Source organism: Haliaeetus albicilla, chromosome 7, assembly GCF_947461875.1.
Source record: "Haliaeetus albicilla chromosome 7, bHalAlb1.1, whole genome shotgun sequence".
Lineage (NCBI taxonomy): Eukaryota > Metazoa > Chordata > Aves > Accipitriformes > Accipitridae > Haliaeetus > Haliaeetus albicilla.
In genome coordinates this window covers 40139683-40162002 of record NC_091489.1, presented here as the reverse complement: position 1 = coordinate 40162002, position 22320 = coordinate 40139683, and the positions used below count along the sequence as shown (strand labels likewise).

Here is a 22320-nt window from a genome sequence, read left to right as displayed (position 1 = left end):
GCGTTATAGCTAGAGGGCGAGGAAGCCCGTAGGACAGCAGCTGGCTGTGCCCTGGGGGTGGTACTGCAGACACCGCGCGGGGACCGCGGCTGTGACCGGGCGGGCTCGGCCTCCGGCCCCGGCTCCGAGAACTGTTGCCTCCCGGCTAGCCGCGAAATGGCGGTCGGCGAGGCACCGCCCCTTCGTTTGCATAGCCACGCCCCAAAACGCCCCACCCGCTGACGCTGCGTCAGGAGCGTGGCCGGCGGGCGTCGTCCCCACGGTAACGGCGGCGTTGCTGCGCGTCTTCTGGCTCGGCCCCTCGCTCCGGCCGGCCTTCCCGCTCCGGCCATGCTGGTCGAGGCGGACCAGGAGGAGGAGGAGGAGGATTTCCAGCGGTTCCTCCGCCGCGTGGATGACGTCGGTAAGCGGGGCCGGGGCGGAGCTGGCCGCCCCAGGCCGGGTGTGGGGCGGCACCGCCCGCGGGGAGGTGGCGGGGGCCGGGGGCAGGCGGGCATGCCCGTCCCTTTCTCTCAGGTAAGGGTGCTAGGGGCCGAAAGAAGAAGGGGTGGGTAAAAGGGAGGCAGGAAAGGAATGGAAAAGAGAACTCTCGCCCCGTTCCGAGTTCGTTTTATGTGAAGTCTCCTTACGAGCTCTGGTGTCGTGGGGCTTTGCGGGTGCCAGGAGGAGCTTCCTAAACCTCGGACGCTTTATAACGCAGAAGCTGTAGGTAGCTCTTGGAAGTGAGATGAAGTTGTGTTTGTAAATGTTTCCCTTTACGGAGGCCATCCTGGTCACCAGTGCACAACTGAGCTCCTGGTCCCACCAGGATCACTGAGATTCGTGTGTGTATCACTTTTTTTTTCATCCCCATTTTAGCCAACTTAGTGCAAGGCTTGAACTCCGCAGACCCAGCTGTCAAGGAAAGAACCATTGCAGAAGCAGAGAAGAGGCTCCATGATCAAGAAACTAGCAGGGAGGAAGAAAGCAAGACTACGGTGAACAGAACAGTCATCAACACACGAGCTTCTGTAAGGGCTTTTTTCCCCTTTGAAGTTAAAGCTGTATGCAGTTTAGGTCTTTTAAATAACACTAATTCACATTCCTTGCCCAGGAGAAAAATTTCTGAACAATACTTACAAGTATGTTCTGAATGTGACTTTGTTTTTTTCACTAGTTGTCTGACTGGGAGGTGCTTGATGTCATGAAGACTGCTAATAACACAGAATGCTTCTGTTGGATTTGCCCAAGTTGGATGCAAGCACTGAGGTGCCATAACTTGTAGCTTTTACCTGCGCTTCAGGAACTTGAGCAAAGCTAGCTGAAGATGGGAGTCCCCTCATTAATTTCATTAGGCTTTGATTTCTGCAGTAGGATTTGGATTTCAGTGACTTGCCTCACTAAAGATACAAAAGGAAGCTTTCCACTAATGTCAGAAATTATTAACTCCTTACTATCCTTTGTTTGAGCGTCAACTTGATATTCCCTGCATGCATCAGTCTGGATATTTCAGACACCCTGTAGCTTTGAACAACTTAACCAAGTGTTCCTTTGCTGCTATGGGTTTTACTAAAATGTATGTGTACATGCCTGTGCTCTGTTTCTCTTTTTTTAGGATGCGGCAAATGCAAAGGCAGTGAACGCAGGTAGGACAGTGCTCCCTCTAGTACTTAGCATCTCTTCAATCTGTTTTAGCAGAGATGGAGTAAGGATTGCTGTTACTTCATGCAAGGCCTAACTCCACTCCTGCCAAAGTCAAAGCTAACTCTTCTAGTGACTTTAACCAAAATTCAGTCAGATGTAGGAACACACTCAAGGATCTTACCAGTATGGCTGTACTTGTTCATAGGTAGGAGGCTTGTTGGTGTAGTTTGTTATCATATCCTGACCTCTCATCTAAAATGTTAGTATTCTCAGTTTAAAAGAAACAAGTTTATCTCTAGAGATGAGATACTTCAAGGCAAATATGCAAATCCTGAGTGGTAGTATGGTCTTTATGTGTAATAGCTTGTCATTCATGTTCCAGTTTAATTGTTAAAATGTCCACTTAATATTTTCTTTGTAGAGAAATTACTCAGAAATACCTTAGAAATTACTTTTTTCTTTTCTGTAGATTGATTTTAATGAAGCTTGCTCTTTGTTTGTTTTGTTTTAAACTAAAATACAACCAACTCTCCTGGCTCAAAGATGGCTTTCTGGCAATTTTGGAAAAGGATGCAAAAGAACGAGCTAAACAAAGGAAGAGAAATGAACACTTGGCAAATGGTAATTGCTAAAGGCTTTTCTAGCTAATGCCTTCAAAAACTGCTTTGCAGGAACTGGGCAGATTTAAGAGGCTATCAAGCTACTCTGTTACTGCCATTCTTATGCACACTGAGACAGTGCTTTGGTAGTCTGAGACCAACGGTCTTGTCCACAGCATTGATTAGCTGGATGTGACAGGGTTATATACTTCACAGAGTTGTTGAAACCTGTTCTTCTCCATACTATCCTCTTTATGATAAGGGTTTGGGATGGAGAGAGTGAGTTTGAGTATTTCAGAGCTGGGCTGGACAAAGACAAATGCTCAGTTTTCCCTCTGAAAGAGGATTGGGGATTGTGTGCACTGAATAGCTCAGAAGTACCTTGCAAATAATGGCTAATTAAGACAGCTGCAGTGGAGCTGGACTGGAATTTTGATGATTATTCCAACAGGAGAATATGGCCTCTGTTTCCTCGGTCACCATTTAGGGAAATGAAAACCAAATGTTATTTTGAATGCATGTCTGTTGTTTTGCAGCTCTGAAGGAGAAGGGAAATGATGCCTTCAGGAAGGGAGACTATGTTGTTGCCATTCAGAGATACACTGAAGGTCTGGAAAAACTGAAAGATAAGCAGGAACTTTACACAAACAGAGCACAGGTCAGCACATGGAAGTGAGCTACCACTATGCTGCTTTTAGTGTTGCTTTGCCAGGAAAGAACCCAAAAAGATTGTTCTATTGTCTAAGTAAATTTGATGTTGCATTACAGAGAGGCTTAAAAAGGAGCAAACAATTTTTCCTGGCCATCCTCCACTACCCAGAATGAATGAGTTCTGCTTTGCTGCCATGTTATCAACAGTAAATTTTTACTGTGGCTAGAAGTTAACAGCAAGACAGTGCAGACTGAAGGTTTTAATCTTTTTACAAACTTAATGGAAGAGTTGCACAAAGAAGATCATTAGATGTGTAAATTCTTCCCTCTTGATCAATGTGTCCGAATCCCTTGGAAGCTTAGTTCTGCTGTGGCTAGTCCTTCTTGAGGGAGTGTTCATGTCTCTTCCCTCTTGGATGTGGCACAGGTGAACCCCTGCTCCTCCAGAATAAGTGGGAAAAAATATTATTGTAGTTCATAGTTTTATTTAAATGCACGGATTTTTAAAAATAATTTTTTTTTTTAGGGATCACTCTTATAAAACTGTAGAATGTTAACATTTGCTTTGTATTTTCTACTTGCCTTGTATAATCCATATGTGTGTATTGAATTTTGTTTTATTAAATTTATTCTAAATTACAAACTCCAGGGAGATGGAAGACAAGTTAAGAAACAGCTGGTAATTATCTTGCAAAATCAATGGCTAGGCAAATCAACAGTTGTTTGTTTGGTTTTTTTAATTAGCTAATGTTTCCACAATAGTTAGTGGAAGTTGTTTGAAGTATTCTAATTCTTCTGCCTGGACTCTCCTGGTTTTATTTCAGGCCTACCTGAAGATGCATGAGTGTGAAAAAGCTATTACTGACTGTGAATGGGCATTAAAGGTAACTTCAGGATTCTGTCTTTTTTGACCAGGTCAAGTGCTCCTGAAAGGCGGGTTTGTGTATAACTGATGCTATGGAGACAACTTGGTAATGGAAATGAAAGAATGTGGTGGTGTTGCACAGATTCCTGCATCCTGAGTGACTTTGAATAGTATAAAGTGGTTAATAATTTCAGTGCTGCCTGCGTGCAGAAGCTTTTCTAACTCTTGAGAGCTTTTGATTAAAAAGTTTGTTATAAGTGATAATAAGCTATTAACTGCACACATTGGCATGCAATATCTTGCCCATCCTTCTAGAAAGGGAAAAGGGACTCTTCAAGCTCACAAAGATCAGATCTGGTGGGAAAGGTAAAGATTATATAAAATGCCAAAGAGCTGAATCCAAATTCAGTTGTGTTACATCAGTGATGCCCATGACTAGCACACTATTAACAGATTATTAATAATATTGGCAGAATCATTTCAAGAAGTCAATATTTTTGACACATAATTGAACTGGACAAGACCACCTAATCTGTTAGTGTTGAGCTAGATGTTTCCTCAATTTTTTTTTGTGCACAGCTAATGAAAATTAGTACTTATTTCATTCCTGGCAGAACTAATTAAGAGACACATGGAAATTCTGTTGTTATAGAAATGCTGCTATTATAGACTTGTTGATGCAGGCCTTAATGTTACCTAAGTGCATGAGAGTCTGCTTGTGTTGCCTGAAGTGCAGTTTTCTGGAAGGGATATTAGCACCAGCTGCTTTCCACCTTTAACTAGACCAAAGCCTATTTTCCTTGCATAGGGAAGGAAAGTCGGTACGTGGAGGTAATAATTCAGCATATAAACTTTAGATGCCTCTAGTAGATGGTATGAATACCCTCTTCTGTGCCTACAGTTATTTGGGGCAGCTATAACCATTAATCAGAAAGCTGGAAAAAATATTAAAAGGTTAAAATTTCTAAACACATAATTAATAATTCCTTTTTTAACACAGTGCAGTGAAAAATGTATTAAAGCCTATTTTCTAATGGGGAAAGCTCACCTGGCACTTAGGCACTACAGTGAGGTAAGTTGCCTAAATCTTGTGGCCATGGGACTATGTTTTGTTCTGCTTTTGATGCGATGTTGTGGGTGAGAGTGAGAAATTTGTGATCTTAAGAGTCGGACAAATGGAAGTATGTTCAGCCTTTAGACTTGAGTTAAGTTTTCTGTGCTTTGCAAAGACTAATAATTCTAAAATCAAGTCTTATTTCCACATCTTAGTAAAATAGCCCATATCCTTTACCTTGGTATGCACAAAAGGTAGGAGGACTCTTCTGTGTAGCTGTGTCAATTTGTACCCTAATCAACCTCAAAAGAATGAGGGAATTGTCTATTCAGCATACACAATTTATCTGGTGGGAATTTGTTACCACTTGCCTGTCAGACACCAAGACAGCAAGCTTTACTCCAGTGCTGTGAGGCTTGAGTCTAGACTGGGTGAGCATTTGGGGAGTCTGCAAGGACTGTATATATATGCTCAGAGAATCCCATGTTTGGCACTTCTATTGAAGTGCTTCAAGACTGATATTAGCAATGTGTGCTCAAGGAAGTGGTAGTGCTGGAAGTGCCATATTTCAGCTCGGGTAAAGATCAGAGTGAAGGAATGTCCTTGTAAGGTACTGCAGACTCTTGTGATTGCAGTCTACTAGCAGTGACTACATTTCCATTAAAGAGACAATTGAGTAAAATGTATTTCACTTTTTTTATCCTAGATTGTTCTGTGCAGCAGGTGTTATTAAACTGTTGGTGCATATAACTAAGAAATGATTGCAGGTCACCTGTGGATAAGAAAAAAATCTCTATGTATTTGAAGTTAAGTGAATTGTTATGATGAAATATGCTAGTGAGAGTGATACCTTTTTTTTTTCCAAGATCCTAGAGAAATGAATGTCAAACAAAAGATTTAGTTCTGCATTCCATGTGTGAAAACCTAATAGAATCATAATTACTGTTAAAATAATGGAGCTTAATTCAGTACTTAAGCTTGAAATAAACTGCCAGATATTTTGGTACAACCCTGACCTTTCACCTTCAAAAATAATAAAGAGCCTGAAGAGGAGAGCAGGCAAGCTCAAAAGTATTTCTGATCCTGTCAGAAACGATTTCTCTAGAAATAACTATAGAGCATGGACAATACAAGTCTACAGGAAATCCACCTTGAGGGGTTCTTGGCAGCTTGATCTGTGAAGAAGGTTCTTCTCTGTTGAAAGCTTGGTGATCAGTTTAATTCCAAGCATATGCTCAAGATACACAAGATGCACAAATAGAAGATAAAGATATAAGATGCACATGTCTGATCTCTGCCGATAGTTACAGTTCCTGCAGTTTTAACACAATGCCGAATTTTCTCTTTTCTCACTGGAACTTTGCTGGTTTTGTTCCTACTAGTATGTTCCCAGGTTTGAAATTGAAATTTTCCTTTTAATTTGAAATAGCAGGTAGATGTAGGGACTGAGAATAGTATTCAAATTACACTTTTAATTATGAAAGTTTTGACTTGCATATCTCCATAAATTTTATTTTTCACACTTGTTAAGTACTGTGGCCCAAGAACTTTTGAGCTTAAACAGGATGACTCTTACTAGGATATAATTTTTATCATCTTCCCATTTTTATCTTAAATTGAGAGCCCATTTCTTTTCTCTGTTAAGTCCAGGCAGTGTTATGAGAAGATCTTACAAATTGATCCCCAGCAGGAAACCCTATTTAAAGGTAAGAAGCAGAAATTTTTACACTGCCATCCCTTGTTTCAAGATGGAACTTAATCGAAACCACTGTTCTGCTCTTCAGAACTTTTGATGGAGTCTCTTCATGCAGCTTTTGCTTGTGATTGTTTCTTCTTTAAGCTCTGTTTCACTCACCAGAGCCGCAGGTCATTCTGTACATCTGTATGTAGAAGGTAGTGCTCTCTGTGTCATGGAGTCAACTTCATTTTCTGCTTGAAACTTGACAATATCAAAACATTTAACTGCCATGCTTTGTTTTCTTTTGATTTCCAAGATTGTATGAACGAGGTAAACTTGGAGGAAAAAAGAATGAAAGATGAAGAAAGAGCAATGAAGGAAGTTCAGTCTGGAAAGCTTGCTGCTCTGTCCATAAAAGAAATGCTGCAGAAACTTGATAGGCCTGACCAGAATATCCTCTACTATACAGGAGGGATCAGACTTTTGACAGGAGCTATGAAAGATTGTAAGTATTTGATGCAAAGGTTGTTGATCGTGGGACTTGTAATCCAAGTAGATGAATACAAGTGGAGTAGTTTTTAAAGGAAAAGAAAAACTATTCCTATATTTAAAATCCAAAATCAGTAGTGTTTGATATTTCAAAATTTATGGCCAGTACATATTTACATATATTTTTCAGAACTAGACCAATGTTGTAGCTGAGCTGTTAAGACTTCTTATGGAACTGAGTCTCTTAAGAGCTGTTTTGTTTGTTTAGAAATATTTGTGATTCTTTGTTAAAGCATACTGATTTGCAAAGCCAGTCTCATGTTTCAGTCTTCCTAAAAAGCCTTTAACTTGAAGTCAGTTGTTCTTTACAGCACCAGGCATGAATTAGAGCCGTCTTCAGCTTCAAAGCTGCTTCTACTTCAAGTAGCATTCTTGCAGTTTTTCCCCTGCTTTTAATGATGTTCTTTCCCCAAAGCTGTTGATCCAGTGACCTTTTCTTTTAACACTGTGTTATAGAAGAGCAGGAGTCTGCCTTCACAATGACACATCAACCAGATGGATCATAGAGCTGATTTGTTTATCTCTGAATTTTTCAGGCACTGAGCAAACTTTATTTAGAACAAACAATGGATTCAGTATCCTCAAAGACAACGAGATTGTAAGACGGTAAGAGCTCTCCAAAGGAAAACAGTAGGGTGTTACAGCATGAGGAAATGAAAATATTGTTTTCAAGAAACACAATCACCTCTTGAAATGCAGATGAAATGATCAAATGATAATGTAATGTCTGAATGGACTGACATATCTGACTCTTACACAAACAGTGCTCTCTTGGATGCAGTGAACAGAATTAATGGATTTCTGCTTCTGTCTCCTCTTTCTGTACAGTTATCCTATCTCTCATAGTGAGAGCAGGTTTGTAAAAAAAAAAAAAAAAAAAGAAAAAGAAAAAAAAGAAAATCTGAAAGCACTTAGTTGCTTTAAGTATACCTGGCTAAACTCCCTGCTACCATTAATTGCTATCAGTAAATATTTGGCCATATAGCTCTGTAATGTAGCCTATGAAACTCTGTAATCCTGTCATCAAGGAAGAGGATCATCTCTGGGGACCTGTATCTTCTGCCGCTGTGTTTTCTTGGCTGCCATTGCATTGTGTTTCGGTAATCAAGAAACAAATCTGACTAATATTTATCTGTATTGCTTTATAAACTTTGTCTTTATAGGGATCTCTTGCCTGAATGTATATTTGAGTCAGGTTCAGATAGATAATGGAAACAAGACAGATGTGCAAAAGATGCAATTTGAAAATTTTGCACAACTAAGTTGGTTCAGAACAGCACGATCTGGTTGAACAGGGCAGGAGAGCTATTCTTTAAGGTTGTCAGTGGGACTGCAGTACAGAGACTTCTTTAGGGTTCATCAGTATTTTGGGTGCTGGCTGTAAAGCAACTTAAAGAGATGAAGCACTTCTGAATTTGCATAGTTTTTGTGCCCTGGCTCTTCACAACTATCTCAGTGCAGATCTGAATTTATCACCTATGTTGTGCTGCATAACGCTTGTGTAGGGTCTGTGTGTGTTGAAGGTAAAGTAGAGCTAGTGGATCATAAATCTGGTCTCAGGGGAAGTCCTCTGGAAAACAAGTCTGATAGTCCTAAAAATGTTTAACCAATGAGCTGGGTTTAGAGCTTATGAGCTTAAGTGTTCATGTGGCAGATCGTCACATCTGTGGGGCTTTGCTAATTTCCCTAGCCAAAGAGCTAATTGTTTGATCTGTACTTTGCTCTTTTTACAAGCTAACATTTCTAATTTAGGGGCTTCTGTGCAGAGAGAAAAAATGCTGCTGAAGTGGATCTGTCTGTTTCTCTTCTCTTCCTTTGGCAAGCTGTCTGCACTGGGAATGGTAAAACTATGTAATCAACATTAATCATTGTTAATGTACTGTTAATATGGCAGTTACTGTGTCTAAAATTGTCATTTAGTATGAACATCGCTTTCCCAGAGCACCTGGGTCTAGACTCTATTGTAAATTAAGTCTTACAGGTCAAATGCAAGTGTTGGATGTATACTGCTAGCAGCAGCCACAATTCTGGTGGTTCTGTGCATCATGAGATGAAATTTCCAGTCTATTTGTGTGAGCGTTTTAAATGTACTGAAGGGGTGGAAGGTAAATTCCCTGTGATTATTGCTGCTCTTAAGATAATATCACCTGTATAATTTTGTCTTTTTTAAGCGGTTATACCAGCAAAAAGCAGAGTTTTATAGAACTGCCGTTAGAGAAGGCTGAATTCCTTTGGCATTCACAATAAGTAGTCATTGGGCAGGTAGCCCTTGCCTCTGTTTCTAGGGAGTATGCATGTAGATGAGAAATGGGCTGGGGTGGTGGTGGGCAGTAAAGTGGTGCAGAGGGCCACACAAGGAAAATACAGAATGCTTGGTGTTGGCGTCTGTGTTGACTAGTATATCACGGGATCCAGCTGATGCCCAAGAGAATATTCATGCTGCAAGGTAAGGAGAAAACCCGTTTTATATTCTGCCTATAGGCAGTTAGCAGTAAATGTATGAAGTAATATGCAGGCTTGTGTAGCTTGCATGTTTGTGCTTGCAATAGTTTGTGTACTATTGTGCCTGAACAGCCTAGACTCTAGCAGTTCGCAGGCAGCTGATGAAGTGAGGAGCACTTTGTGCTCACAATTCTGGTGTGTCTTTGAAGAAGTGCTTGGTGCCTGAGAAGCTAGCATATTGCTAGTGACAGTAGAAATTCAAACACCAGTGTATGTGTTGAAGTAATGGAGCCGAGAGAAGATTAGTGGCTGTTCTGCCTTACCATTGCTCTGCAGGAGTGTTATGCAAGGTGAAGACATAAAAGTGAGTGAGCACGTTAGTGGATGAAATAAAGACATTACATCTGTTAAATCAGCACCTAGGGAAAAAAAACAATATTATAAGAGTAATGGGGATGTCATTGTGTGTGACATAGGTCTGAGATCTGATCTTTTTTCAGAAGAAAATCAGCATCTTCTATTGACTCAACCTGATGTGAATGCACAGCTGCCAAAACTGCTTTCTTCTGAGGTATCGGAGATCCAAAAGGAGACGTTGGCACTAATTTCTCTTTACTCAGAGAATGAGAATGGGAGGAGACTGCTGGTCAGGCACCAGGACCTAACCAAGTAATAAACACTACTGTACTTCAGAAAAATTTCCTTAATGCCTGGGTTCACAGATGTTCAGAACTCATTCCACTAGGTGACAGGCTTTCTGAAAGGAACATAATGACATTAAGACTTCTGTCCTTGAGGGATAGGCCTAGCTAAGCAAAAGTAAAAGTTAGGTGTGGGGGGAAAACTTTGTATCTGAAGATGTCTGTGAAACTAAGTAGAAAGTGCTTATTCCTCAGGATGTTCTTGTAATTTTGAGGCATAGTTAACTTTTTTAAACCAGTAAGTGTGTGTTTGTTTAGCGCTCAATCAGGAGCTTACACTGTTGTCTCTTAATAGCTCATGGTTTCAAGCTGTGACTCTCTCCTCATTTGATAATTGGTATTTATGATTATTCAGTGTTGCCATGACTCACTGAGTGGAGAAAGAAACAACAGTCTATTACCTTTATCCTATTATCCTGCTATTTCCTTCTAAAGTTAAGCAGAGGAGAAATTTTAGTATACTGTTTTGTACTACATGGTTTGAAGTAATGCATGAACAGAAAAGATTCTCCAACAGTTGTACACACTATATTATATACAACATTAATCCAGAGACATTTTTCCTTGGAGGAAAGGTTAAAGAAATGAGCCACATCTGAGAGAATGCTTTAAAAAGGCAGGTAATATTACTGTGGCTTGAAATATCAGGAACCTGAAAAATCTTCTGTCAACTTCTGAAAGACATCCTGGGCCTGATTTCTTGAAAATAGGATGTTCAGAAGGTAAACTTGCAGATATTGAGCTTCTTGGCAGTTGGGCTCATCATCAAAAAGAGATGAGACTATAGGTTCTGTTACTGTGCTGCAGAGTTGAAGAGTGGCAGAGAATTTCAGCTCAGTAAAGGAGCATGTGGAAACCCCAGCACATGTCTGCAGATATACTTATTGTTTGGCAGAGCTTATGGGTTCACAGTGTGAAGGCCTGTGAACTGCATGCAGTTCAAATCCCACAGCCATGAGCACACACTATTTCAAAAGGTGAATGGTATGATGCTCTTTTTATTGAGGCAGGAGATCAATTTTTCTTTGCTACTACAAAGCTTTTTGTTAAGCCCCTCCAAAGACTGTTGGGTTTGCTCAGCATGTCCTTTTAAGCCATGCAAGCATCATCACTGACATTCCCTGCAGGCCTTTACAATCTGTTGAAGCTGTTCAGTACTGGGCTGTGCTGATGGTGTTCTTGGTCCCAACTGTTGTATTCTACTTGTCTGTCCCTAAGATGTTCACCAGCAGCAAAGCAGCTTAGCTTCAAATGTCTGTGAAGCTTACATGCTGTTGAAATGTTCTAATGCTGACAGAAATCAGTACATGTGTTAAAATCACTGTACTTGTGCAAAGAGGGACAAGACCACGACAGAATCTAGTGACAAAATATTGTTCTAATGGCAGTTAGGTGACTGAATATGTTTGGAAGGCCTAGTATATCCAGCTTGGTCAAAACCCTGCTGAACACAAAGGAGCTTAAGGTCATGAATCATGTAGGTGTACTTAAAGTACAATTTTGATCTTTAATAATTAAACCAAAGCTGACATACGTAATTTTTTTTGTTTTTTTTTTATAACAGATGGCTGCAGATTTTGATGACGTTTGTCAAAAGCACTGATGCCAGGGCTAGCAGTGCCATGAACATACTATCTGATTTAACTAAAGAGGAAAGGTAACTTACATTTCTTCATCCATTTTTATAAAGTTGTACTTTGAAATGTACTAAATGAGCTAGTGACAGAGGCTGTTGGCCTTTGCTGTGAGGGTACGTTGCTGACTGATGTTTACCTTATGTTACTACTGTGTTGCCTTTATCTGTCATTTTTGTCTAAAGCTTGAAGTGTCCAAATATGGCTTTTTTTATCCCCCAACAGGTTCAAAACCCAGTGTCGTGCCATGCTTTCCACAGGTGTTTTACCTTTATTCACCCAGTTGCTGGTATGAAAGATCTCGGTTTCTATATTTCTGGTTTACTTTTGTGTAACATGTTATGACCGCTCTTTCTAGTTTTACAGCCAGTTGCTCCTAGACAGAACCCCTCTGTAACAGAACTACAGTAGTTATCATGCCTCTAGTTCTGTAAGCGTAAGAAATCCGCTGTTGTCATACGCTTCCCTCAGGAAAATGTTCTTAGTCTCCAGTACTTAGTGCTTGGTTTCTACACGTTATTAGTTTTATATTCAGTGAAAACTCTGGACTTGGTTGCAGATTCCCACTGGTAACCTTGTCAGGCCATGATTTCACTCTCAGCTTTGTGTTATGCTCCTCTTAATGTGACTTTAATCCACTGTCACCAACTGGTTGTATCTCGGATAGTGACTTTTTCTGTTTCTTTCTGATCTGAGAGATTGGGGTAAAGAGGTGACATTAGATCACAAGGAAAAGATGTTTGGTGGTTCAGATCCCTTTCCTGGTTATCGTTTATTTAAACTACAAATTTACAATACTATTGGTACAGAAACCTGTCCTCAGGAAGAGGGATGTTGATAGGGAAGATTGGTTCTGTTGCAGAACAGCAGATACAGCTGCAAAGTAAAATATTTCCACTTTTCTAAACAAGCACCCAGACAATGCAATAATTATAGCTCTTTTATACTGCTTGTTGCTCTCTCCTTTTGAATGTACCTCACTGGACTTACAGCTGCAGCAGAGGCTGTTCTGTTCCATGAGTTAAGTAAGCGATAATAGGAAATATTCACAGTCTGAGGTTAGGGACCACAGAATCCAGTCACTTTTTCCCAAGACTCTTAAAACGTCATTGGGAGATTCATTGTGAAAATGAGGGTGATTCCCGAACTTTGGACAGTTGGGATTTAACAAGGTGAGAGAGATTCTACAATCCCATTTTCAGTTGCCAGAGGGATAGGAACACGTATTTGTTGTTTCCTTATCATTTGTTCTTAATTTGTTATTCCACTCTTCTGTTTTTAGACCTCTGCCAAGCTGGTGAACCAGGCAGCCCTTGCCCATTGCATTGGCATCATGGGGAATCTGTGTGCAGATGTAGTCATCCGAATGCAGATGGCTGAGTGCAAAGAGTGCTGGCAAGCATGCTTAAAGCTTGTGGTAAAGAAACTTGATGGCTCCCTGCAATAGTGATTTCAGCCCTATCTTCTGTGGAAATGTCACTTGAATGATCATGTTTGTCTGCCTCCCCTAATAGCTCTGAAACCTTGACAGGGATCTTTAAAATCTGGTAGTTGGATAAAGGTCTCAAAGCAGTCCATTGTTCACGTAAGTTGTGGATCAGTAGATGGGTGGAGGAGTGTGAGTGGTCCCTTATTGCAAGTGGCCCCTTTCAGGGCAAGGATGCAATATGAACTTGGTTCTCAGAAACTAAAGAATTCAGAGGGTGGGAAAGGATCTTGTTAACTGCCTAAACATCTGAAGTTTCGAGTGTACAGCTTTAGATACCAAAGTGAAACAAATACAAGAACGAATCTGTATCAAAAAGATGATGTTAGCTCTGATGCTCACAGGACTCTCTTCCTTCTGAGTTCATGGTGCACCAGGGGGACACTGATGCACCATGTAAGTAAGCACACAGAAGACTGAGGAAGTGTATATTCTGAACCTCTGAATTGAGTGCACTCTTCTCTCCTTTGTACACAGGATGAATGTTTTGATGTCAGCACACCCAAATACCAGGAGTGTTTGTTTGCAGTGCTGGGCCTAATGATGAATTTACTGCTTGAATCAAATGTGATCATACAGGTATACAAGATCTATGAATGTCCTTTGGCAGTGTTCTTCTAATAATCACTTCCTTAGAGATTCAGAATTTCTTGAGCAGTTAGAGGATCCTCCTCCCTTGTCACTGTAAATGGGCCTGATGCAAGTCACTGAAGTCATACCAGAACACTTAAGTAGAGTAGGTGAGAGAATGACTGTGGAATATTGTGACCTTGCAGTCTGTACAGGGAAAAAGAGCTTGACTGCATTAGATGGATTTAGAGCCCTCTTTCACATCAAGCATGCTGAAGCACTTAAAGGCTGCCAACGTTGAATTTTGCTGGTGTTCAGTTAATTTTTAATTTTTATTGGTGTTTAAGGTTATCATTAAGGGTGGTTGACAATTTAAGTAGCTAAAAAGTGAAAAAATGTACATTTTCTCCTCCTCTCTCCCTCCCATGCTGCCATACACACAGTTTTATGAGAAAAATAGAGTGTAAAGCAGATATAGTACCTTTCCATAGTGGCATAAATGTTTTGTTTGGCATCAGTCTCCAATCATGGGATATTCTTAGATGCTTGGCACATTCCAAATTATTTAAAACTAAGGATTCCATCAAGAAGGAAGAATTTCTTAAGTTACATCTGGGTGCTGAGGTGTTAGTAACTTACTGCCACATAAGCCCTGATCTCTATTGGATTCTTTGTTGTAGAGTACTTTGTCCATTAACCCATTTCTGCTCTAACGCTTCCCAGCAATCACCTGGACCTGAGTTTTTCACATTGTTGTTTCAGTACTTTGCTGTGGACATAAGTGGCAGGTGCATGTCTCTCCTCAGGGATAAGGATGGAAGGATTGTGACAGTAAGTGGGATATCTATGGACTAACAAAAGACTGTATTAGGTGATCTGACCTGAACACTTCAGTGCAAACTGCTGCCCTGTGCAAGTCTGTACATTAGGCTTTGAAGCCTAAAACATTCATAATTATTAGTAGTAAAGAAACAATATGCCACTTATATTATTCAGGTTTTTATATTGTTTGATGCAAGAGGTTCTCAATGGTCTCTTGAAATCTATTTAATAGAAGCTCTTACAAATCATTTCATCCTTGGGATGTTTTTCAATATAAAACTCTAAAAAAAAAAAAAAAAGAAGCAGCAAGAACAATTTGGGTGTTTAGCAGCTGTTTCTTTTTACAATTCTTGTATGTGAATCATACCTAGGAGATTGTACTTCTATTAATGGGTAGGAGCAGATGTGGACTTGGAGTCTGTTCACCTCTCTGAACTCACATGAATTGTTCTCATCTGTTTTACTTGACTCAATACCAGCAAAGCTAGGCTGGTTTCTACTGGGGCTTTGTTTCCATAAATAAACATACAGTGAGTTGTCCTGATCTCAGTTTGGTCTCATCTCTCTGTACACTGAGTCTTTAGAAGCTGTGCTGAGTTCAGTTTCTAGTAAGCAATAAAAAAGCAATGTCCTAAAGATGTTCTTTGTTATATTTCTGTAAATTTGTCCTTTTATCACTTCAATTACTTTGGTTTTATTCTGCAAAAACAAAATAATTTGAAAACTCCTTAAAGCTGTTCAGACAAATAAACTTCTTCATTTTTTCTTCTCTCACACTGTTTTCTAATTAAGAGAGCCATTGGAGTGCTAAGTCGCATCCTGCCAGCATCCTCCTCGGCAGTAGAAGAAGTAGTGAAAGGAGGGGTGGTGAAGAAAATTATCAAAGTCTTGAAAGTAAATTAATTTAACAAAATTCACTTTATTTCTGCTTGTATTGTTCCTTAAGAAAACCATAGTTGTCCCTGTGTTTAGCATCCTTTCCCTAGGAGAAAGGCCTGTGTAGTCACTCTGGCTGCATGTGTCTGCATCTGTGTTGTCCATTGTAACAGTGCTCTCAAGTTCAATTTTAGGCTAGGTAGCCAGTTTGGAGACTAGACTGCCTTCTGGATTCTGGTCCGTAGCCCAGATTTTTCAGTTTCCATATGAGCCAGATGTCTGTGCACAGCTCTGCTTGCAGAGACCTGCAAATTCAAAAATCCACTACTGCAGGCCCAGCTGGAGGATTAAAGCTTAAAATTGGTGTGATCTAATTCGAACTGCTGAAAAGCAATGGAGCCCTTTCCACTGATTATCAGTGAGTGCTGAATCAAGCTTGGGAGCAATTTTTCCCTAAATAATGCATATGTTAATCTGTAGGCACTGTTTTGCTGTGTATCTGTGTATCTAGCAGAATGTGTATCCGTCCTGCCTGATGTGGATTCTACAGACTTGCTATGATGCAGACAAAATTAGTCTAGAAAAAGGTTGTGGCACTCAGCTTGGCTCTTGTAACTAGCAAGCATCAGAAGAGTTAATAGCTTGAAAAGAATTGGCCTCCAGAGATTTGGGGAATTTTGTATGTTCATTGCTGGCAGGAAAGAGATGATGCTTTTGTCATTTTCAGCCTGTGTTCATCTTGAGATATATACTCTGCAAAGGTCTTAGTTTGGTATTTGGGCTTAGGTCATAAGGAATACCTATCTATCTCCATGGTACCTGAGCTATTCTGTAAACTTGAGTAATTTGGGGTATGAACTGTATGTTTGTTACTGTATGTACTCTAATCAAATCTAGGCTGGAGGACAGATCACATCCAATTATGGTATAAAGACCCTTTCCATCTGCACAAGAAATAATAGACAAGCTCAAGAAGATCTAGTGAAGTCAGACAAAAGTAAGTGACAGCCTCACTAATTAGAGACTGAATGCTGAGATGTCATCTCAGTGTCATTCAATTACTTTCTTCTCCTCTAGAACAGAACTGAACACTGGGGTTTACTCTTGCAAGACTTTAGCCATGTTTTCTGAGTAGTGTGCCAGTTTAGCTCCTGAAATAGTGCTTAATGAGCCTTAGCTCTGTGTGTGAAAGGCAATAGGCACATCAGATAATGAGCCTGAGTTAGAGAAATTGTGCTTTACTCTAGTAAAATAGCCTGATACGCTTTTTCAGGGCCAGAAGTATGTATATTTTGAAAAAAAGTGCTTGTAAACTGTTACTGAATTGGGTTGTATTGCCTGAAGTTAGTGGCTAAAATAAGAAGCTTCATTTAGATGTCTGATTTCCACAGGTTGAGGCAGTTTATAGTTTCCTTCCATTTACATGTGGATATTTGGTGTGGTATTAAAAGGAAATGGATATGGAAACAACGTGACAATATCAGACCAGGTGTCTTAGGGTATTTTTGAGTATATTTGCTCTAGTCATATGGTATAACACTACTTAGATTACTTTAAAATCCAGGTTCAATTAATGCTAATGCAACTACAACAGAGAATACTTAAGTTTTATCTAAGTGGTTGAACCTGTCAAGAAACTATCAGCTTATGTAGTTCAACTTGAACCCCAAGGATTTCCACTCATTAAAAGCCTCTCAGAGCATCATCTTCCTTTTGTACACCCTGTATTAGTTTCACTGTCATCTGTAGATGAAGCTTTCATTTCCTCAAATTAGCAATAAGATTTCACTCTCATTCTTTCAACCAAAACTCTGGGTATTAATCTTGTGAGAAGTCACTATTTCTTATTTTTGTCATCTCTGTTTGCCAACCCAGACATTGCTCTGTTGCTAGGAGCCTGTTGGAATCAAGCTATAGTCCCATGACATTAAATTTCATTCCAGCTGGGCCACTTAGTTCAGCTTCTGCATTAGCCACTGTTGCCATCTGGAGCAGCACTGCCTTTTCAGAAGATATTGCAGCAGCCCAGGTGGGATGTGATCTGAAGAGCAGATGGGACCATGAAAGAAGACCAAAGCAAACTTATGTAACCCCCAAGGAAACTTCATGCATGTGAAAGCCATGGCTGTATTTTATTTAGAAAGCGGTCTATCTAAATGTTTCTAGATTCTGTGACCGGAGATGTTGCTGCTGCTTACAGATGCCAGCAAGAGCTATACAACTCTGTGCCAAGAGCACAGACAAAATACTCTGCTGCTGTACGTTAGTATAGGTTACAGAAGTAGATGGGCTGAGCTGCTTTATGTTAGCTAAGGATATATAGAAAACTTTTTAATGTACCTTTTTTCAGCTATTCTTTCCCCAACAACATTTCTGTCTTAACACATTTAGCTTGGTGCTGTAAGTGCTCTGCTCTGTGTTTGCCCTGCTAGTATGGTGGGATGAGAGGCCAGTGCAAGATCCTGCAAGCAGCAAAGGTGGCATGTTCAGATTCAGAGAAATATTAAACAAATGCAGAAACACCAGCTCCATGCTAGAGAACCTCTTAGAGTGTAGATTCAGTTTTGTGAGAAAGACATCTAGGCAGGTGAAGCTGAAACAGCATCCTGGATCCTGAACCTTGCTATGAAATTCCTTTGCTGTTCCAGGTTTTCTAGAAAAATGCCTGACACAGAACAATGCTCAGTCCCTAGGAGTTTAGGTAAAGACAGGAGAAAATATTGGTGCTACTTGAACAAATCTGTGTGCATTCTGTACAATTAATCTCCCTTTCTTCCAGGGTTCACTGTGCTGCTGAAGCTCTTGGACTCAGAGAATGAAATGATTGTGGGAAATGCTGCTTTCTGCCTTGGCCAGTGCCTTGCAGTTCCTGGAGCAGCGACGTCCTTACTGAATTCCAATGTTGTGATGATTTTGTTGAAACATGCTGGTGGTGATGCTACAAGAACTTCAGTGCAGGAGAATGCAGCAATTGCTCTGGGGAAGCTTTGTGTCGCTGAATCAAGGTATTGTAAAAAAGACTTTTGTTCTCCTGCACCATCTGATTGTAATTAGGTGATAATTCTTGAAAAACTGCCTAGTGTAAATAAGTTCTATTTGTAGAGCAAGCAGGTACAGGGTGAATGATTAGTTTATGTAAATACTCCACAAAATCTATTACCCTTCCTCCAACTAGAATTCCCACTTGTGGTACTGTCCCCACAGTTCTGCTTTAGAGCTCCTGTGTTGTTAGTTGTCTGTCTTAACATGTTTCAAGGAGCTCATTTTGCATTGCTTTCTGATGTTACCTGTACTGGAAGAATGGAAGGAGGAGGAGTGATGCTAGAAGTTTGTAGAGGTCAGAGCAGTAATGAGAGCAAAACAAAAGTATAAATGTCAGCAAAGAATGTCTGCTGCTGCCTGCCAAGAGTATGCCAAGCTCTAGCTAGCTGCAACTCGTCAGCTGGATCTTGAACTGCATTTCAGAAGAACTGAGTTTAACTTGTTAATATACATCCTGAACCACTGCAGAAGGAAAGGGATAATGCTTAGGTTCCAAAAGTTTAAGTAAGTACCTTGCTCCTGCTGGAGATCCCAAATGAGCAATAGGGAAAGTATCTGCTCTGAGATTTGCAAAACAGTCTGGAGATTTAAAAGGGAAATACCTTATTTTCTTAGTTTCGTTAATGTGAAATGTCACCTATTTGAACAATTGTCAAGTATTATTTAGAACTTTCATTTTCCTTTTTGGGGGGAATAGTAATCTAAAACTCTTTCTCATGCTACTTTAGGAGGAATTTATCAAATGTAGCATTAAACGTCCTTGACAGTTTGGGCATGGGGTATAGCAGAGCAGTGAAAGCTTAAAACTTTTATTGTTAGTCATCTTATATTCCCCCAGCAACCATTCTGTTGTCTTTTCAGGCATGTTTTTCAGCTGCGGAAACTCAATGGACTGGCCATCCTGAACTCCTCTATGAAATACATTCATAGCATCTGAAGTCTTCAAGAGAGCTTCGAAATGTGCTGTTAATATTGCTTGCTGTTGAGTATTTTCTTCTTTTCTTTAATAAAACTAACTCAAAGCACATCAACTTTTCAATCCCTTTTCAAAGTCCTCCATAGAAGCCAGTGAAACAATATCAATATAAGTATCAGGAGAAAGAAGTTAATTTATTATCTAGGCTAACAACTACACTAAGAGCTTCCGTTAAGCTTGTCTTTGCTTTAATAATTCATGTTGCTGTCTCTTACTGGCAAGTTCCTTGCTGAATAATCGTTGACCAATGGCTCACCTAGTCTACTTTCCGGTTTGGGTCCAGTACCCAGCATATTAGAAGAAAATAAAAACAAATTGTGGGTTGTGACTTTGAAGAATCCTTTCTGTGCGTGCGCGCCCCCCCCCCCCCAATATGCTGTCCTCTGGTGGCTAGATTATGATTCAGTATCTCATGTGTGATATCGCCTTACATTTTGCTTAAACCTTAAATCTCATACTTACTTGCTTAAATATGTTGGTCTTAATTTCACTAGTCTTAGTGCTAACTTATGACAATGAGGTTTGTGTATGAATTATGGGCTGTTTATTTTAGTAGTGTTACACTTACTATCTTTGTAAATTTGTAAATGGTATCCCTTGGTCCATTACTTTTGTGTGGAGTAAGAACAGTAGTTGACCTTCCTGATCTTAAGTATTTTCTCACGGCCCCTTGTCTTCATCTCTAATATCCTCTACAGTTACTCATTTTTTAAACAATAACACAAATGGCACATCCTTCTAGCATCTGTGTTTTCTGGAGAGGTCAAAAATGAATTACTACTAAGGGCAAGTGTAATTTTAAAAGAAAGGCAGTCATGCATTGCTCTTGCCTCTTCTGTGTTCTTCAAAAAAAGGCAGTTTAAGATGCTTCTGGAAAGCATATCTGCTGGGGACTCTGGTGGTGGTGCTAATAGAACAGCAGCTATAGTACTGGTGGCAGAAGCCTGTCAAATTTAATGAATAGTCTCTTCACAAATAAACAGATGCACCTAGACACAAACCTATACTAAAAGCTTGTAGAACTTAGGCTAGACAAGGACTTTGGCCATAAATACAATACTTTTTTTTTGCCTTGGTTTTGAACACAGGAAACAAAAGGAATATATTACATTTATATGAAGAAGCACAGGCCAGTTATATTTGACTTTAAAATGTCCCTTCAGTTTGCCTCCTTGACACCTGTGGGTGTCTATTCTGTGTGTAATCTTGTCCCTTCAGAACAGTGGCTGACAAATTATGTATCATCTCCTTTTCAAAATAGGAGCTGAATCATCTTCCCACTTCAGAAGGAGGAAATGCTCTTGCACCCATTTTTTTCTCCCCTCACAGTGAAAAGCATACAATTGATAATCTCACTATCTTTTTTTAAGCTCCTACTATGAAGTTACAACCTGCCTAGAAAAATATGTAACAAATACCATGTGTAGGGTTCAAGTCCAAATAAGCACTACACTGTAAGCCTGACAAACACCAAGCATTGTCTTAAGGGAAAAAAAAGTTATTGAATCTTGTGTTTACAGAGGCAGGATGTTGGAGGGGAACAGCAGGTGTAATGTGTCACCAGAAAATTACAGGAGAATCTAAATCATCTTAAAAGCTAAAGATCTTTCTTGGTTTTGCCTGACAAGCTGATTTTTGCTTAATGGAACCTTCCACATACCAGTTGCTGTTGGCCCCAGAAGAAAATGATGATCAGGTCAGGGAACTGCTTCTCACTTCCTTCTGCAAAAGGTGTTTGAGAACTGATTCATCCCCCTCAAAAAGAATTACTATCGCAGAATTTTTATGAGCGCACCAGGTTACCAGCAGGAACTATTGCCATTTGGGAATGGGAAGTGGACTGAGCAATCAAGCGGTTACAGAAAGGGTATTGAGCTTGTACATGCCATAGTCCCATTTGAAAAACAAAGAACCTGCCAGTAGAGCCTAGCTCGGAGTTGCCATGGGTTTATGGATCACTTTTGTAGCATCTTTATGGTTGTAAAACAGTTGCACCAGGTTCAGGAATATGTCTTGACTGGTATTCAGGTAGTATAACTCACAACAGTCTGTGGAAAAGACCCATGCCTTCTCAAGGATAAGTAGTCTGCAGAGACTATAAGTGTACTAACTACTGTTTCTAGCAGAATTATTCCCTTAGTTATAAATGTGAAGTTTCATGCTGGTTAGTCTCAACAGTACCAGGTTTGGTATCCATGCTGATGTATCATGCTGCTTTCTGTGTCTGTCAGTGATGTGATATGGGCTGAATTGCGGATCGCAAACTTTAATCACAGCACCTAGGATGCAAAATAGCATATCTGTTCTAATCTGGGTAACACAGTAATACAGACTTGGCCTCACTATCAGCTGTGTGAAGAGAAGACCAGGCAATGGTTAGACTGTCAACCAGTGGAAGAAGCAGAACACAACTTGGAGATGTGGAACTTCTGGAAATGGAGCCTCCTTGGAAGTGTTTAATGTGTTGGCTAATGTGACAAATTACTGTGTGCTGGTTTTGGGTAGAGGCACCGACTGAAATTAGGGCCCTGTGTGTCAGATGCTATACAAAAGCCAGGCGGGGTAATCTTTCCCAGACAACTTAAGAGTGGGAAAAAGATGAAGTGACCTGACCTTGGTTACCTTATTCAGGTGAGTGACATGGCTAGGACTGGAAAAGATACCTGTCAACACCTAATCTGTTGGATTATCTACTAGACTACACTTTATCAGTTTGCTGAAGGATGGATAATGGTTTATTGTTATTTCCCTC

At 40.1% G+C, this 22320-nt stretch overlaps 1 protein-coding gene across 6 annotated transcripts; it reads left to right on the top strand.

Annotated features, from left to right (window-relative positions):
* The first annotated feature begins 234 nt into the window (after positions 1-234).
* TTC12 (tetratricopeptide repeat domain 12) lies at positions 235-19785 on the top strand. 6 transcript variants are annotated; one of them, XM_069787965.1, is made up of 21 exons: positions 235-403; positions 859-1010; positions 1595-1625; positions 2167-2244; positions 2759-2880; positions 3698-3757; positions 4739-4810; positions 6438-6498; positions 6787-6975; positions 7556-7625; positions 8772-8860; positions 9962-10130; positions 11727-11819; positions 12022-12085; positions 13079-13213; positions 13760-13861; positions 14615-14683; positions 15467-15568; positions 16448-16547; positions 18330-18555; positions 19454-19785. In XM_069787965.1, exons 1-21 carry the CDS (start codon positions 331-333, stop codon positions 19527-19529), a joined length of 2133 nt encoding a protein of 710 aa, XP_069644066.1. In that variant the 5' UTR covers positions 235-330; the 3' UTR covers positions 19530-19785. The 6 variants fall into 6 exon arrangements, with proteins under 6 accessions (XP_069644066.1, XP_069644065.1, XP_069644068.1 ...); XM_069787964.1 differs by having other exon boundaries at positions 14576-14683; XM_069787967.1 differs by lacking the exon at positions 15467-15568.
* Positions 19786-22320: the final 2535 nt, after the last annotated feature.

Coding starts and splice junctions, on each gene's coding strand:
- TTC12 (XM_069787964.1), top strand. CDS start 331: ATGCTGGTCGAGGCGGACCAGGAGGAGGAGGAGGAGGATTTCCAGCGG. Junction 13,214..13,759: donor AAGCATGCTTAAAGCTTGTG/GTAAAGAAACTT, acceptor CTTTGTACACAG/GATGAATGTTTTGATGTCAG. Junction 14,684..15,466: donor AGGATGGAAGGATTGTGACA/GTAAGTGGGATA, acceptor TTTCTAATTAAG/AGAGCCATTGGAGTGCTAAG.